This window comes from Physella acuta, unplaced genomic scaffold, assembly GCF_028476545.2.
Source record: "Physella acuta isolate Inbredline_101_S28 unplaced genomic scaffold, ASM2847654v3 ptg001665l, whole genome shotgun sequence".
NCBI classification, from domain to species: Eukaryota; Metazoa; Mollusca; class Gastropoda; family Physidae; genus Physella; species Physella acuta.
The window spans coordinates 97,098-113,903 of NW_026733178.1; the positions used below are offsets into that span (position 1 = coordinate 97,098).

General features: G+C 34.7%; 1 protein-coding gene across 1 annotated transcript; it reads left to right on the forward strand.

Moving 5' to 3' along the window:
• Positions 1-12,042: 12,042 nt before the first annotated feature.
• Positions 12,043-14,401, forward strand: LOC131929717 (uncharacterized). The gene is made up of 4 exons (XM_059286056.1): positions 12,043-12,115; positions 12,782-12,978; positions 13,461-13,563; positions 13,776-14,401. The coding sequence occupies exons 1-4, from the start codon at positions 12,094-12,096 to the stop codon at positions 13,898-13,900; spliced, it is 447 nt and encodes a 148-aa protein (XP_059142039.1). The 5' UTR covers positions 12,043-12,093; the 3' UTR covers positions 13,901-14,401.
• Positions 14,402-16,806: the final 2,405 nt, after the last annotated feature.

Genomic DNA, 16,806 nt, shown 5'->3' on the forward strand with positions numbered 1-16,806 from the left:
AATTTTATTTTATAATTATATACTTTTTTTTTGCCTGAAATTTTTGCCGTATCGGCAATCTTTCATCCCGTAACAAAAACTGCATAAAAAGAAGAATTCATAAAGACGGAACGCAAAACAATATATTTATGGTTCAAGCCATAAAACAAAGGAATTAATTCCAATCTTAACTCTAAAATGTGCCCTCACGTAATCGACGAACGTCATTTAATCAACTCTCATCTTAACATCAATCACAAATGAGGAAAACAAAGCATGCATTATTAATATTATAGAGGGTAGTTAAAAAAACAAAACGATTGAACTCAATATCAACCATCCCATTAATTTTAGTTTATGTCATTGTTTTATTATTTTCTTCTTGTACGTCTGTAAATGATTTCAAACAACCGGCTGAAATTAAGTGCTTAATTAAACAAAACAAATTAAAGAAGAATTTGTTTTTATGATTATTTAATGAAATCGTCGGCTTGTCGTTCACGATATTACATTTTAATGGTATCGTTGCACTTCAAATAACTTTTACCTTAACCCTAGAATTATTTTTATTACTTAACTTAAACCTAACTTTAATAAGGATCCTAGCCTTGACTGTAAACTTTACTTAAACCATAATCCTAAACTTGACGACACAGCGATACTAGGAGATATACTAATTTCAGTGCGATACATCTCTGTTCTATTTGCCCTTATAAGAACCGCGTTATACATAACCATAACCTAGTTATGGTGTTGTCTACATAATTGTTATCGTTTTTAATCAATGAATACTGCACTGATGTGCACAGCGGTGCGGAAAAGCGCACACAATTGACCTTTCAGCATGGCTATTGTGAGTTCATTGTGAGTTTATTGCTTCGAAGTGTGTGTAATAATAATGAGATAAAGTCCTGACGCATAACGTTTAGAAATCAAGCAACGGTTTCCATAGCAACGTTATTTCACATTTGCAAATTTCCTTGATTACCTTTTAAAGTGGTCAATATTTTGATGCACAATTACTTTTATTTGTGGCTTATACATAAGTTAGATGAATACGTTTGGATTTAGAAAGCTAAAAGCTAGACTAACTACACCGCGTGTAAGCAGGGCCGGCGCTACCTATAAGGCAAACTAGGTAGTCGCCTAGGGCGCCATCCCTATGGGGGGGTGGGGGGGTGGGCGCAAAATGTTAAATCGCTATTATCAAAAGTACCTAATAATTAATAACTTTTATAAAGGAGTAGCGATCTATTTCGGCACCCAGGACGAACTATCAATTTTGCACCCCCACCCCCCAAAAATTAGGTCTATATAGGCCAATATATTTATTCGCGATGGTGAAAATACAACCCCACATTCCTTATTTGGAAAGGTCGGGGCGCTTTTTTCCAGTCACTTTGCCTTTTTAAGTTGGTGTCACATAATTGATGTAGAAAACAATGAAATAAGTTCGTTATTTAAATTTCGAACATTTCAAACGGTTATCTAATTTTAATAGCGCTTGTAAGTCTCGTTCTCTCTGACTGAAATCAGTCCTGGTGTTTAGAGTTTTGTAATGACAAGGTGTTCAAATTATTGTACTTGTTTGTTAAGTTTTGATGAATCGTTTACATTTGGGAGAAACGGTGGCAGGCTGTTGCTGATATGGTTTCGTAGGTATAGAGTATCAAAGTGTTAAAGTGTCATAATTTTTATTTGGCTGTTATGTAGATAAAGGTCTAGTGGAATCTGATTGGTAATAGAGAAATGAGAATGCTGGGGATGAAGTATCGCGGTGCTGGAGTTCGGGAGTATTGATTCATGTGGTATTATATTGACTGTTAAAGTGTATTAATGTAGTAGTAGGTCCAGTGAAATCGTTGTTGATTGGAAGTACCGTTTGTAGAGCTTGGTGAAGTTAAACAAGTTGGTGTCGTTGTTCTGGAGCATCAAGTCTAGTTATGTTTAGGTATCGAAGTTTCATATGGGTTGTGAATGTAGTAGAGTATATCGAGTAGTCGAGTTTATCGGAAGTTAGATAATTTCAATTCAGTACGAAACACACTACAAAAAAAGATGGGCGTTTTCTAGTTGAAAAATGCTATGTTTTTGGAATCTATATTACCACTCTTAAAGTATTAATATATAATATTAAGAAGGTTGGAATTTAAATCTAAGCTTAGATTTTGTTTTTTTCTCAAATTATATTTTTTTTTATATTTAATCAATACTTCTAGCAATGTATAAAACAGTTACCCGTGTTTGAATTTTAAGAAGGGCGTCCCCTTATTTAGGGGATCCAAAATTTATATTATATTTATATATATATATTAGTACTGTATAATTTTTTGTCATCAAAATTGAATAAAAGGATTTTATAATAAACCACACCATATATAGGCTTTTAAACAAAACCTACAGTTAAGTATTCAAAAAGTAACGTATATTGTTTTCACATAGCTAATGTAAAAGATTATTATAATTATTATGTAATGAAATTTAAAGCGTTTTTTGTGCTTTTCAAGCGTCTTATTTACACTTGGTTAATTTAGCTATTTTTGTTTCAAAGTTATTTCCCTTGATTAAACTTTTGGTATTTGGATTTTCAAATGGGAGATAATTCGTTGCTTTACATTCATTTCAAATTTCTGCACCTTAAGTTGACCGCTTACATACAAATTCAACTTTAAGTTATTATTTTCTATTGTAAAAATTATATAGAGCTTAAGTTCTAGGTAGGTTTTTTTTAGCATTAACAAGTTGAAAAACAAATATATCAGTAGTCGATGTAGATTGCAATACTTAATGTTAGTGGACATATAGTCTTCGTTGTAAATTTAACATCTAATTAATTGTCATTTCATATTTTTCACACTCTCCTAAAGGATTCATATATAACAATTTTAGGTTGGAATCTATAACATTTATAACCTTTTATTTTCAAAAACCAAAAAATCGTTACATAATCACATAATATAGACATCTTACAAGTATAACTAAAGACAGTCAAGCTTAAAACAGGTAAGTTCCGTTTTGGAACTCACCTTGGGAGGTCGGTAGAGAGCCCAACACTACAAGAATATTTTTTTTCGGTGGGTTTTTTTCAGACTTTTTTCTCCCTGGAGGGGAGGAGGGGGGCAGTTAACAATTTTTTAAAGGAGGAAAGGGGGGGGGGGGCTGTGTCGTAAAGTACAAAGTAGACTCTTGGACTTTTTCAATAAAATGTGATTACGCTTGCAAACTGTAATTGAAGGAACTAATACAAACTTTTGAGACGAAGGAGGCAAGTAAAATTTGATTTTGATGTCTGCGTATAATGTGTATGCAATTGATAATAAATTAATACGTCACTTTTAATTAATTGTTTTCTTACACATATGTTTTAGTAATTAATTTGTGTGAAAGGGAGCGTTTTAAAAAGTTTTGCTTAGGGCGCTAAATCAACTGGCGCCGGCACTGCTTGTAAGACAGGCTTCTTTAATAGGGCTAGTAAGTAGGTCACCAACCAGTTCCACGGCTCAATAAAACGCGCATGAGCCATAGAACTGGTTGGTGACATACTTACCAGCCCTTGTACCCTGAAGCTAGCAACTATTGCAAAATACTTTGAACTGCCGGACACGTTCTATTCAATAAACCACAAGGCTCTTTATCGAATGCCTGATTTGTCAGAACGTTGATTTACCAGAAAGCTATCGCGAAAAGGCCGATTGCTAGAAAAACCGTTTGTTTGGCTAAACGACTATATAGTAAAATCTTATTTGTGGAGCCCTAAAAAAGTTAATTGCTGAGATGAAACAAAGTGGAGCTTAGGAGAAGAACGAATACAAGTCTTCGAATGTATGTCAATTAAAAAAATAATAGCCCAACAAAGGAGAATTCTAAAGAGTGGAGGTTCTCCAACTTTATAAACCTGAATGTGTACAAACAATAGATGAGTATAGTATACACAAAGTATGGGCTGTTTGTAATATATATTTTATATGTAATCTTACATAGGTTTTAATTCAGAAATTTCATGTTATCAGTTTTAGGAATCATACCAGAAACAATACATTTTTATGTATAAAGTTAACATTTTTTAATGGGTATTGGAAAACGTAAAGTGGTCAACACTATGCAAAGTAGGGGGTTTACTATCCCATCAAAGCTAAGCAAACAAAAGAATGTCTACGTACTTAACCGAACCAAATTTTTGAGCTCTACCATTCAATCACGCAGTCCGATGTGTATATCTATACTATCAGCATATAGTAAGCATACCCAGAAAAGTAGTATACAACTACATTGTAAAAACATATCTTTGGATTTCATTATCTTAATTTTATTAATTTATTTCAGGAAGGAAGTTACAAAGCCAAGCCAAACAAACAACCAAGGACACATTGTCTAATTAAATCAACTAATCAAGAAGATAATGTGAGACGAAATTACTTCAGATATGTGTTGACGCGTTTCATTATTGAAACTCTTTCACTTAGCTCAACGATTGGAATAGAATGTTTTCGAACTTTAGATTATTTCAAAGAATTCTTTCTTAAAAATGTCGAGAATTTAAATATCAAGTATAAACTTGTCATTTGTAATTTAATGTATTAAGACGTTAAAAATTTGCTAAAATGAAATTAATTGTATGCATAATAATTTGATAACCTTTATCAAAATTACGTGATGATTATGTGTCAATGTTGAAACAATGTTATACCCAACAAGAGAACAATCCGTCTTGGTCGAAACCAGATTTTTAGATAAGAGACGAAACAGTGAAGGCACCTGTATCTCTTTACTGAGTTCCTGCAACTCCTTCATATCCGTCCGCTCTGGATCTACCCAGTCTCCTTATCAACGGCCCCTCCCTGACATCCCAAAGCTCATATCCCCTCCCCCGTACCCTCCCCCACCACCCCCGCCTGATGCCTGCCCACACACCTACCACCAAGACATCCAGCACCGGAGACGACCTCCACCGGTTCCGCCCAACGGCAGCAATAGAACGTATCGGAGAAAATTCTGCGACAAACTTTCAGCTGTTTTCTTGCGCAAGAAAGTTCTAGTGCTGTCCAACATTTTCTTGCTGGTGTTGGTTGTGTTGTCCGTGTGTATGTTGGCGTTGATGTACACACGTTGTGAATGGTGGTGCCATGGTTGTAAGAAATCCTGAGCAGGTACGTTCACTAACCAGGTATGATAACACATTTTATGGCATCATTTATTTGTAGATAGTTATATTGAAAAGGCTGTAAGACATCATAAATAGGTACGTTTACTAACCAAGTATGATAACTCACATGCATAAGGCATCATCTATTTGTAGATAGTTATATAGGGTTGTAAGAAATAATGAGCAGGTAGGTTTATTAAACAGGTAATCACACATGTATACATCATTTATGTGTAGATAGATATATAGAAATAACCTTCTAAAAATGGGTCTCGTGGATTTTTTAAATGTATAAATTATCATATTCTAGGGGACGGAGTGGTAAAGTTGTACAAATCTTGATTAGTAGCCTTAATGTCTCTAGTTCGAATCTTGGTTTGGACTTAGGACTAAAGGACGTCCCTGAGTCCACCCAGCTATGATAGGTACCTGACTTACGTTAGGGAAAATAAATGTAGTTGGGCATAGTGCTGATCAAAACATCAAATACCGAGTTCAAGAAACACATGAAATCTACTTCATCTAAACTATGGATCTGAATGGGGAACTTTACTGCTTTTTAGTTATCAGTCATTTTCCTATTTGAGTTCATTACTGAAACTCGACTTGTCTGCAAGTACTAAGCATGTAACTTGTTAGGGAATAGGTAGATACAGGGAGAGAACTGGGAATATCATAACAGAGCGAAGTTCACTCAGATGCAATGACTGATTAGTGATTTAGGTAACGATGTAAGTATAGATTTCAGATTCATAATAATGTGATTTTGTGGTGATGTGAAATGTGGGAAGTGTATATGTAGGAAGGAGAGCTGTGTGTGTGTGTGTATGTGTGTGTGTGTGTGTGTATGCCTTGCTATTGTGTTGCGAAGCAGTGTCGTATCCGGGTGTGTTGACGTGTGTGTTGTTGTACGGAGTGAACGACTGCAACAAGGAAGCAACTGGTGTTGTGGGCGGGGGAGGGGGTGGTGTATTGCAGCAGTCGGGGGTTGGGATTAGTACAAGGAGGAAGTATGTTATACCTGAGAACAGATACATGGATCTAGATTATTTTAAAGAGACTTAATACACCATCTCCGCAAGGACTTATGTTGGTCTAGGTCTACTTGTGTTGGTTTGTGTCTACTTGTGTTGGTTTTGGTCTACTTGTATTGGTTTTGGTCTAGTTGTATTGGTTTGTGTCTACTTGTGTTGGTTTGGGTCTACTTGTGTTGGCCTGTGTCTACTTGTATTGGTCTGCGTCTACTTGTGTTTGTTTCTGTCTACTTGTGTTGGTTTGTGTCTACTTGTGTTTGTTTTGGTCTACTTGTGTTGGTTGGGGTCTACTTGTATTGGTTTTGGTCTACTTGTGTTGGTTTGTGTCTACTTGTGTTTGGGTCTACTTGTGTTGGTGTAGGTCTACTTGTGTTGGTTTGTGTCTACTTGTATTGGTTTGTGTCTACTTGTGTTGGTTTGTGTCTACTTGTGTTGGTTTTGGTCTACTTGTGTTTATATGACGACCGCCCACACAGATCTGCTCTATGTCCAGCTTTATCTACTTTCTAAATGTAAAAACCATGTACACGCCAGGAGTTCATGAACCCAGGGACATACGTTAAAATCTAGTCCTTGAACCAGAACACAATTTTTCTGGTAGCAGTCGTGCGCTCTACCGCACGACAACGCCATTTAAATAAGTTTAACGCATAGCAAAATACACATATTTTCGAACAACTTAAAACTCCAAGTAAGAATAATTAAATACAATGCAGCTACTATAGTATATAGCATAAAGAAACACAAAACATCGTTATTTTTTGAGGGTACGAAACTACTATTAGATTTTATAAGATACATCCACCATTTATCATTGAGTGTACAGGGTCGCTATAGTTGCTAAATGGATAATCTTTAAATAATTAATTAGCAAATTAAACGTTCGTTTCATAAAGTTTTAATTCTTGATTTTAAACATTTTTTTCTGCCTACGGTAATGGTTTTTTTATGAATTTTTTTTTTTTTGCATGAGATGTTATTTGTCTTCCAACAGAGACAATGGCATTAATCTATTATTCGTATTTTTCCTTCCACAGTTATCTACCTTTTTGTTACAAGGCAGCAATTTAATAAAAGGGGACAAAAGGGAGACAAGAAAGCAGCATAAAACTAAAATAATAAACACAGCTAGAGTTATTCCACCTGATCTCAATACAATCCTGAGTGATGACATTTATGTTTGCCTACTTGACATTGATTACGAATTTATTTGAAGAAGGCTACTGTAATTACTGGCTTCGTAAGCGATTTATTTTGTTTAAAAGTGATAAAAGAAGGATGTTTTTGATAGAATGGTTATAGATGAGTTGTTAAATCTTTACATTACATGTACACTGTTGTATGTCTCAATATAGATTGATGGACGTTGTGTGTTTTCAATGAAGTTATTGGTTGTTTAGAGACAGGGACGCAAAGTTAATGTGTTGAATTTGACCCTTCATGCCTGACTATATGTATAAAATGTAACTCATTGTGCTTTCCTACAATCGTATTTTATTTACATGTTTTACATATTCAGTAGAAAATGTCGCACACTTCCTGGACAGTTTCTGCACATTCTACGCACATTTCTACTACAAATAAATATCACACTCATAAGACAGTATCTGTGTTTAGCCTAGAAAGTATCTGCATCTTTACAACGATGTATAGTAGCTACACCTTCTATAGACAATATCTGACAACAGCGTCTTCTCTCTTCTCTTACTCTCTCTCTTAATCCCGTTCGTGCCCAAGACACATGGGGCAGATGAAGTAGAGTTCATCTGATTCCTTGACCTCGGCATATGAAGGGATAGTGTGGTCAGCACTATACTCAGCCGCCTTTGTTTCCCTAACGTAAGTTAGTTACTCATCAGAGCTGGGTGGACTCAGGGACGTTCCACTGAATTGAACTCGGATTCGAACTCGAGACTCTCGGGTTAGTAGTCTAGCTCTCTACCGCTCCACCTTCTCTAGACAATATCCGACAATATATTAACAGCGTCTCCACAAAACTGTTAATACATTGTGAAAGTTTAGCTCCTATGCTGCTTGCCACATAAACGTTAGCTAAGATCTCAAGTACATTTTAGATTTAGACTTGGCGCCCTTAGAACTCACTAAATCTACTAAACATTCCGTCCTTTAGAACTTAGACCAACTGCAGCATACTTTTTATATTAAAATTGTAATTTATTGTACGTATATTAATTTTTTGAATAAAAACAAAACTGCATACATTTAATTCTTTAATTAACACCATTTTCTTTCAAAACGCTACAACAAAGCTTGAACTGCCTTATGTAGTTGTATTATGATAAAAGTAATGAATATCAAATTTTATTCTACACCGCATCTGAAGCAATTTTTTTCGACTTTCGGAAGCGGATATGAATAAAGTTAGAGTTTATCATAATTTGAAAGATAATCCTGATATCCTAGTATATAATATGTATACAAACACACTCATTCATACATATATATACACACACACACACACACACACACATATATATATATATATATATATATATATATATATATATATATATATATATATATATATATATATATATATGTATTGATTAACCAATATAGGCAGTTGTTGAGTTAGTGCTTACTATGAAGCAGATATCGCACAAAATAATAATTTAGGTTACGTGAACCAGTTTATATAACGCATCACGTGATTACCGTTTGACGTCATTCGTGTCTCTGTGGTCAGTCCATACGGTAATCACGTGAATCGGCATGGCACATTTTGTAACAAAGTGTATGCATTTTATATGGTAAATTCTTACATTTTTACCATGCATTGAATGCTTGATAACTGTTTTTTTTTTAAATTATGTAATGTTATTGTTAGTTTGTTTACAAACACGTTTACACAATGTTATAGTTCATGCTATCAACAAATAAAATGTAAAATATGTTGTACTCTCTGCCAAGTTAAAAAAAAATTAGATACGTTATCGTAATCGACCCTAGAGTTCAACACTAGTAAACAAAGCGTTGACCTTTGTTATCGTGACGTAATATGATATGTGTCTGACTCATAATCTCGACTGGCCAGCATAACTTTATGTTGTCTTTAGTCAGCTGATTGATGTATGTGTACTCTAAAATTATTACAATTGTGTGTTCATATTCTAATTCAATGATGTTGATTTTAAATTGTGTTTTGTTTATGTTATATGGAAGATTTGTTATTCTCGATATATAAAGTATTAAATGATGCGTTCTTGTTGGCTTTTTGTTTGATCGATTCTAAAATTGTGGAGTTTGAGATATTCTAATTGTTACGCGTATTTAAAGTACAATCAAACAGTGAATTGACTATACCGTCTACCAAATATTTCTAAGTAACAATTGTTGTTTTGATTACTCTGACGTTCTAGAGTTAAGTATTACGAAAATGTCAATACATTTCTCGTGGATTTTAATAAACAAACCTGAATTTGAGTTGTGCTATAAACGTCAATAATCGACGCTATTTTTAAAAACTTACAACATAGGTTGTCTAATCTAGCACACATAAAAAGTATAATCTGGGCCATATAATCTCGTAGTATGGAGAAAATAAACAAATAATGCTAAGTTAGTATTCTGTTATTGAAGCTTATGTTCAAACATTTACTAGATCTAGATGAACTAAATAGTTTGTCAAAGGCCTATGAACAAGGCATCTTTGCTACAAATGTAAATTGTCACTATGTTACTACTATGAACTGAACTTATTACCATGTCAAGTCACCACCAACCACAGTAAGCTTATTAATAAGGCTAGCTCTCTTCAAACTAAGCTTTATGTATATTTCCTGGAGCTTATCATATTGAAGTTACTACGCTTTCAATTTACTATTCAAACTGAGTTTATTACAATGTATGGCCGCGAATTAAGTTGACCATGATACTGTGTCTGGCCGCCAATCAAATTAAGCCTGTGTCCGGCTATCATTGAAGAATCCATCGTTCAAACAGATTGTAACTGAGCTTATCCCGATGTCCGGCTATCATTGAAGAATCCATCGTTCAAACAGATTGTAACTGAGCTTATCCCGATGTCCTGCTATCATTGAAGAATCAAACAGATTGTAACTGAGCTCCCAAAACATGTCTGGCCGACGTACGAGAAGCCTCCGCTCCGAGAGTGAGTACTACTTCCACCCAGCCCGACAGCGAGGGTTCAGCGAGAGTTCCATCTCCTCCATCCTCAGCTCCCAGAGCTGCGACTTCTCTCTGAGATCCGGCTCCACGTTCTACTCCGCTTCTATCCAGAGCCGGCCATTACCGGATGTGCCATTGTTGAATCATCCACCAACCCGGACACTCTCCACTGATTCATTGAACAATCAACAGCAAGATCGGCCGTTACTAAATTCAACAACAGAGACTCATCACCAAATTCCATCGACATCACAACATAACCCCGAAGATCATCCATTGCCGACTTCAACATCAGAAAACCAGTACCGCAACCGGCCATTGCCGACATTGCCTTCTGAACATCAATACCACTCTCTTCAACCCGATCCACCACACAACCAAACAAACCCACATCGCCACGTAAAGCCCAAAAAGATAAAGACCCATCCTTTTAACGTTCATAGACGGACTTTAATAATCCTGTGCGTGTCGTCTTTTATCCTAAACATATTTTGTTTAAGCCTTCTGGGACTTATTTTTGTGAAGTACTTGCTTTCAGCGTCTGATGATTCTGATCCGTCCACTACAGTATGCGATTCTCGTTTAGCATGTTCCAGTATGCTATGGAAGTGTCTAGATCTAGCTAGCAACATTTCAATGAAAGAATGTGAAAATGTAGGAGATCAAGGAAGAAATAATGACTGCTTTTCTAGAAAATACTGTTCGTCCATCATAAATTTGGTAAGTTTATTAAATTACAAGGTTTTTAAAATTTATTTTTAGGGGTCGTCCATAAATGACGTCACACTCGTAGGGGGGAGGGGGGGGGGGGGTCCGTAATTTTGTGACGGTGTGTGATGAGGGGAAGGGAAGGGGGGTTCAGACGTCACACTTTTGCATTATAAAAAAGCAATGTTAGAAAACTAATTTTAGACGTTTTTTCGCGTTTTAGAAAACTGTTTTAATAAATTGTAATATAAACTGATTAAAATACTCTATTTTGACAGAGTTCAGACAAGATTTTAGAAAGATACCAATGTTTCAAAAAAATTCAACTGCAATTTTGAGGGGGGTTGTAGGTTGAGGGGTGACGTCGTTTTAGGGGGGGGGGTCTGGCTTTTTGTGACGACGTGTGACGGAGGGGAGGGAGGGAGGTACAAATCGTCCAAAAAAGCGTGACGTCATTTATGGATGACTCCTTTATTGCAACATTTTTTTCCGCCAATACCAATTAAATTCGAATTACAGAATGTTCATTATAATATAAGTATTTAAATAACAGAGAACTCGCATTAGTTGTCTATAGAAATTCTGCTATTTCTATGTATATTTTTGTAATTTAAAAATTGTATTACTTTTTTAAAATTTTTCATTGTTTTTCAAAACCGACATAATTATGTAATTATTTTTTAAAAGTAATTATATTGTTTTTTCGTTGCTGATTTTTCCATCTGAGAAGGATGTACTATTATAAAACGAACTTCTGCAACTTTTGATTTTGTAACTTTCAGTTGACTCCACAAGAGCATGATGGTAAGGTTAGGCTTGTTTTTTTTTTTTGTTTAATTTCACTAGAGAAAATGGGTTTTGAAATTGTTTTTGGAAGCTGTCATTCAGTTGAAATCAGTCAAAGAATTGTTTTCTAAATTTAAGATATGTGTTAGTATAATTAAACTAGATCGTTTACAATTTTAATTAACGCTATTTATTTATGCTCGTCATTTATACAGTTGATTTCTTCTCTAAGATATCGACAACTCCAGTCAACCTAACAAGTTCAAGAAAGTGATCGCTCACGTGGTACTAAACATGCCGAAACCTGACAATCGAGGTAACATCAAACACAGTAATGATGTTTTAAAAGGAACTGTTTCAATGTTATTGTGTTCTGGGTTGGATGTCTTTGGCCATTTCATTTTCTCTTTTTTGGCAGAATAATTTTGGGCAATTGTAGATTCTAGCCTTGCTATTTTTGGCGTTTGAAATTTTGAGCAGTTGATAGCATTTTTATTATTTTATTTTATTTTTTTAATGAAAAAAGTTTCATTTTTCTCAAAAACAAAATAAATATATTTTTAAAAAATTAGCTGTAGTTATAGCGCCCTAGTCTAGTAGACAATTGGTTGATTACGCATTGGAAATCCAAGCACAAATCCTGGGTTCTAAGTTGAGAAGAGCAAAATGTTGTCCATGTTTCAGCCCCCCCCCCCCCTCTCCACACACCTGATAAACCCAAGGGACAGGACGTTACATTACAGCTTGGAATCAGCAGTGTCGCAGGAGCTGTAAAAAGGAAACCAGGATTGGTAATCCTATCGCCTAAAGAGCTTCACTCCAGTTTGATTTCGGAGTTTTCTCTCCTAGACGGGTTGCTGTTCCCAGTTGGCGAGCCTCAACTGCCTGAGGCTTCTAACTCGGGCGTTTCGGGTTTAATATATTTTAATATTGCACTTCTATAGGGTGTACAGTATACACATTTTAATTTCCCTTCATCCAGTAGACAGACTCAAACCAACACAGCTGTCAATCACAAACAGCCCTGCTGGTAATCATTTCCCAGGTAAAAATTACCTCAGAGGTGTGGAAATACAAGGAGACTTTCTTAAAGTAGCCAAGTCGGGATTGTATTTTGTCTACTCTACCACCAACTTAAAGCCTAGACCAGCTAGCTCTGATGAAGGCACCCATTATAAGGTATTTGTTTCTACCGTTATATAAACATATCGCATGACGTTTTGTGTTCTCAATTGTAATACGCGAACACCAGACATCTAGTTAATAATTCGTGGACTCAACGTGCTCGTTAACCTGGTGAAGTAGAGCACACCTGATATAAGAATATGAAAGATTTTGAGTTCAGCATTAAGAGCAGTTTTATTTTACGTTCTCACACAATCAGACAACAATTTAACCTGTGCGGGTTAATTAATACGAGTTCTTGCACAGATTTATAAAAAGATTTAGATTATCTATCTTGAGCTTTGATACGTGTGAGATCTAAGAAAAGGTTCAGTCTATTAAAACAAAACAAACTTACAAAGGGGTAGTTGAAGTCAACTTTAACATAAATCACATAACTAAACAAAAAATTCAATTACACCAATAATTTGAACTTGTGTTAAGTAAACTAAATCAAGGTAAATTAAAGTAAAACCATACAATTTTTAAATCTCCAGATGAGTCGGTTTACTATACAACTGATGGGGCCTGAAGACACTTCAATGCCTTTGTTCAGTTCTTCAAATACACCATGTGAATTTTGCTCTGGTTATTTTATAGGTAAAATATAAAACTCTCTAGAATATAACTAACTTAATATTATTTAAAACATATCGCTGACAGCATCTACTGTTCGTAAACATAGGTTTATCAATACAATAGTTAACTGTTCGTGGATGTGTATTTCAATTAATGTGTTTGTTTTATTTAAAACTCTGTAATGTGTATGTGTTATATCACAAAAATAATGAAATAACTGTCTGATATATCAGGTGGTGTAATAAGGTTGACAGCTGGGGACAGGATCTACGTGACCGTATCAGGAATAGAGTTGGAGAATCTTGATTACAGCTCTTCTTACCTGGGACTAGTCCTGTTGACAGATGAGGCATCGTGATGTCACACGGGTAGAGACAGATTACCTGTGTCAGACAGGTGTCAGACAGATGTACCTGTGTAAGACAGGCGGAATACAGATTTACCTGTCTTAGGTGGCAGACAGATGTACCTGTCTCATACAGGTAACAGAAAGATGTACCCGACTCATACAGGTGGTAGAACGATGTACCTGTCTCATACAGGTAACAGAAAGATGTACCCGACTCATACAGGTGGTAGAACGATGTACCTGTGTCATATAGACGGCAAATAGATTTACTTTAGTCAGGCAATTAGAACATCTCGCGAACAACCACACATGGTGTTGTCCTTTACATGTGACAACCTAATAGTAGTTAAACTCACCCTTTAAAAAATTGATTTCCTGGAAGAAACAAGTTTACACTAACAGTTGAGACAACATGTCAGCTTGACATGCAAGTGTCAGTGACATGACACAATCTACAAATGATGCTCACCTCAGACGTATTGTTACAATTGTGACTCATTTCTAAATGTTGACGTGCGTGTTTCTACTGTGTCGAAAATTTATTGTGTCCCTTGTTGTAAGAACATTGGCACTCATAACACTTGATTATTTGCTTCTCTATACCTGATTTTTTGCAAATCGAATATTTGAACTTAATGTAATTTTTAAATCGAATGGACAAAATTAGCGATTTACTGATTTGGCTGTTTTTATAAAAAAATAAAAATGTTCAATTTTTTTATGCTTGAGTATTTTATTTATAATTGTAATCAGTACTTTAGCAGTTGTTTATTAATGTTCAAGTATACACATAACTACATAATAGGTAAAATAGGAACTGCTTTCACTTAAATGTGTATGATATTTATTTTATTTTCTCCAACGAGTAAATTCGTAGCTTCTTTAAAAAAAAAACACAAAGCTTCATACATCAAGGCGACATATAAAGAAAAGCGCACTAATTAACCTCAGCACAAATGGCCGATGCTAATTTCTGAAGCTGCGAATACCAGATCAGGCTAATACGTAATGATGTGTATCGTCCAAGTTGGACAATAGTGTTTGACAATAGTTTTCCGTGCAAATATTTCTACACATGGAAGGCGAAGGCGAATAGGTGCCGTGTGGAATGGTAGGTTCGGATCTCGTTGGTGTCTGAATGCTAGTTTTTACTTGGACTATTTTCTGTACCTTTGTCTACCCTGGCGTTGAAATATCACTTTCTGTTAATATTGCTATATGTACACCATGGTGCATGTTCATCTGCTTCTGTTGGTGCCTAATGGGAAGATAATGTAAAGTCCATCTGTTTATAGGACTTCAGTATTCAGGGTGGGGGGGGGGTGTGGTCAGCACTATACACAGCCATCTTTGTTTTAGTAACGTAAGTCGGGTATACGCCACAAAATCCGTGAACTCAGGGACGTCCTACAGACTAGATTTTGGGATTCGAACTCGAGAGTTTCAGGTTAGCACTCGTAAGCTCTACCCTTTGACCACCCCGTCGCCATCAACAAGCAAATGTGTCATAACATCGTTTACGCTGGCTTTCACGTATTTTTTTCTGGCGAATTAAATTATTTATTAATTATCTTTCTTAACGCAATTATTTCCTCTAATTTGTCGTAGTTCTATTTACAGTTGAAAAAAACAACACATTACAAACTTAAACAGAAATTATCAAGTATCGTGGACAACAACACTTTTAAAACAGCTTTTAATAAAATAGCCACCAAAGTATGTAAAATAAATGCCTACATAAAATGCCTTTGGAATAGTTTGAAGCGCAAATCGAAGCGTAAAATGCATTAGTAAAAAATATTTGAGCAATAAACAAGCAATGTTCAACAAAAATAAATCACAAATATTGTTCAACAATCTTTTTTCTTAAAATGAAGTTAAAGAAATTCTGTTGATTAAAAACATTACATAACAAATGTATACATATAAAGTATTTTGTTTTGGATAAAAATTGTTACTAAAAACAGCCTTTTATATAACTGTCAAAATTTGAACAAGATATACACACTTTTTTTAAATTTAAAATATCTTAAAATGTGTTGGAACCATTTTAACTTTTAAGACGAGTATAAAAGTCAGAAAAAAGTGTTTTATAAAAAAAAATGTTTTTTTGTTTAAAAAAATGTTAAGTAAAACCATTTGATTTATATCTATTATAAAACAAATATATCGATGACATTTAAGAGCAGTTTGAAATTTATTTGTCATCAATAATTGTTGGCAGTTAAATGCTGGTGATAAGAAAGATTATAGGTGTAAAAATTTAAAACAATAAATGCAAAATTTATACACTAAAAGAAGAAAGCTGATTTTTTTTCACAGGTTTACGATGATTAAGTACAAAAAAATATCACAGTTGTTTTATTGTCTTGAATCATTTGTCATTTTCAAATGCTTAATTGCCCAGAAAGTCAATTTAAATAGTTCATATAAAAAACAACATTGAGCCAAGTAAAGGTCGAAATGCTCTTCCTCAACTTAATTTAAGCCTTTTAGTGGGGAAGTAATATATTATGACAATGTAATGGCTATCCTACATTTGTCCATAAGATGTATAGATAAAAGCAAGTAAACTTTAAAGTATATACAATAAGAGCAACGTAACAATTAAAAATGCACACTATTTCAATATCTTACTATTTTACTACAAACGAATTAAATGCAAAATAAAATGTGGAAGCTCGAATAATACCCCCGTCTAGAATATGAATATATTAGCCATGTACCATGCATATACAATTTGCAAGGTATGTTATTGACGTATACTAGAAATATGCTGCATTTGTTAAATATAGGCTTTGTCTAAGACAAATATTCGGCAGTGTTTGTAAAAATATAAGGTAAAAAATCAACTAAATGCTACATATGATTAAATACGTTCACTAAATAAGTTCATGATCAATCTCAAGAAAAAG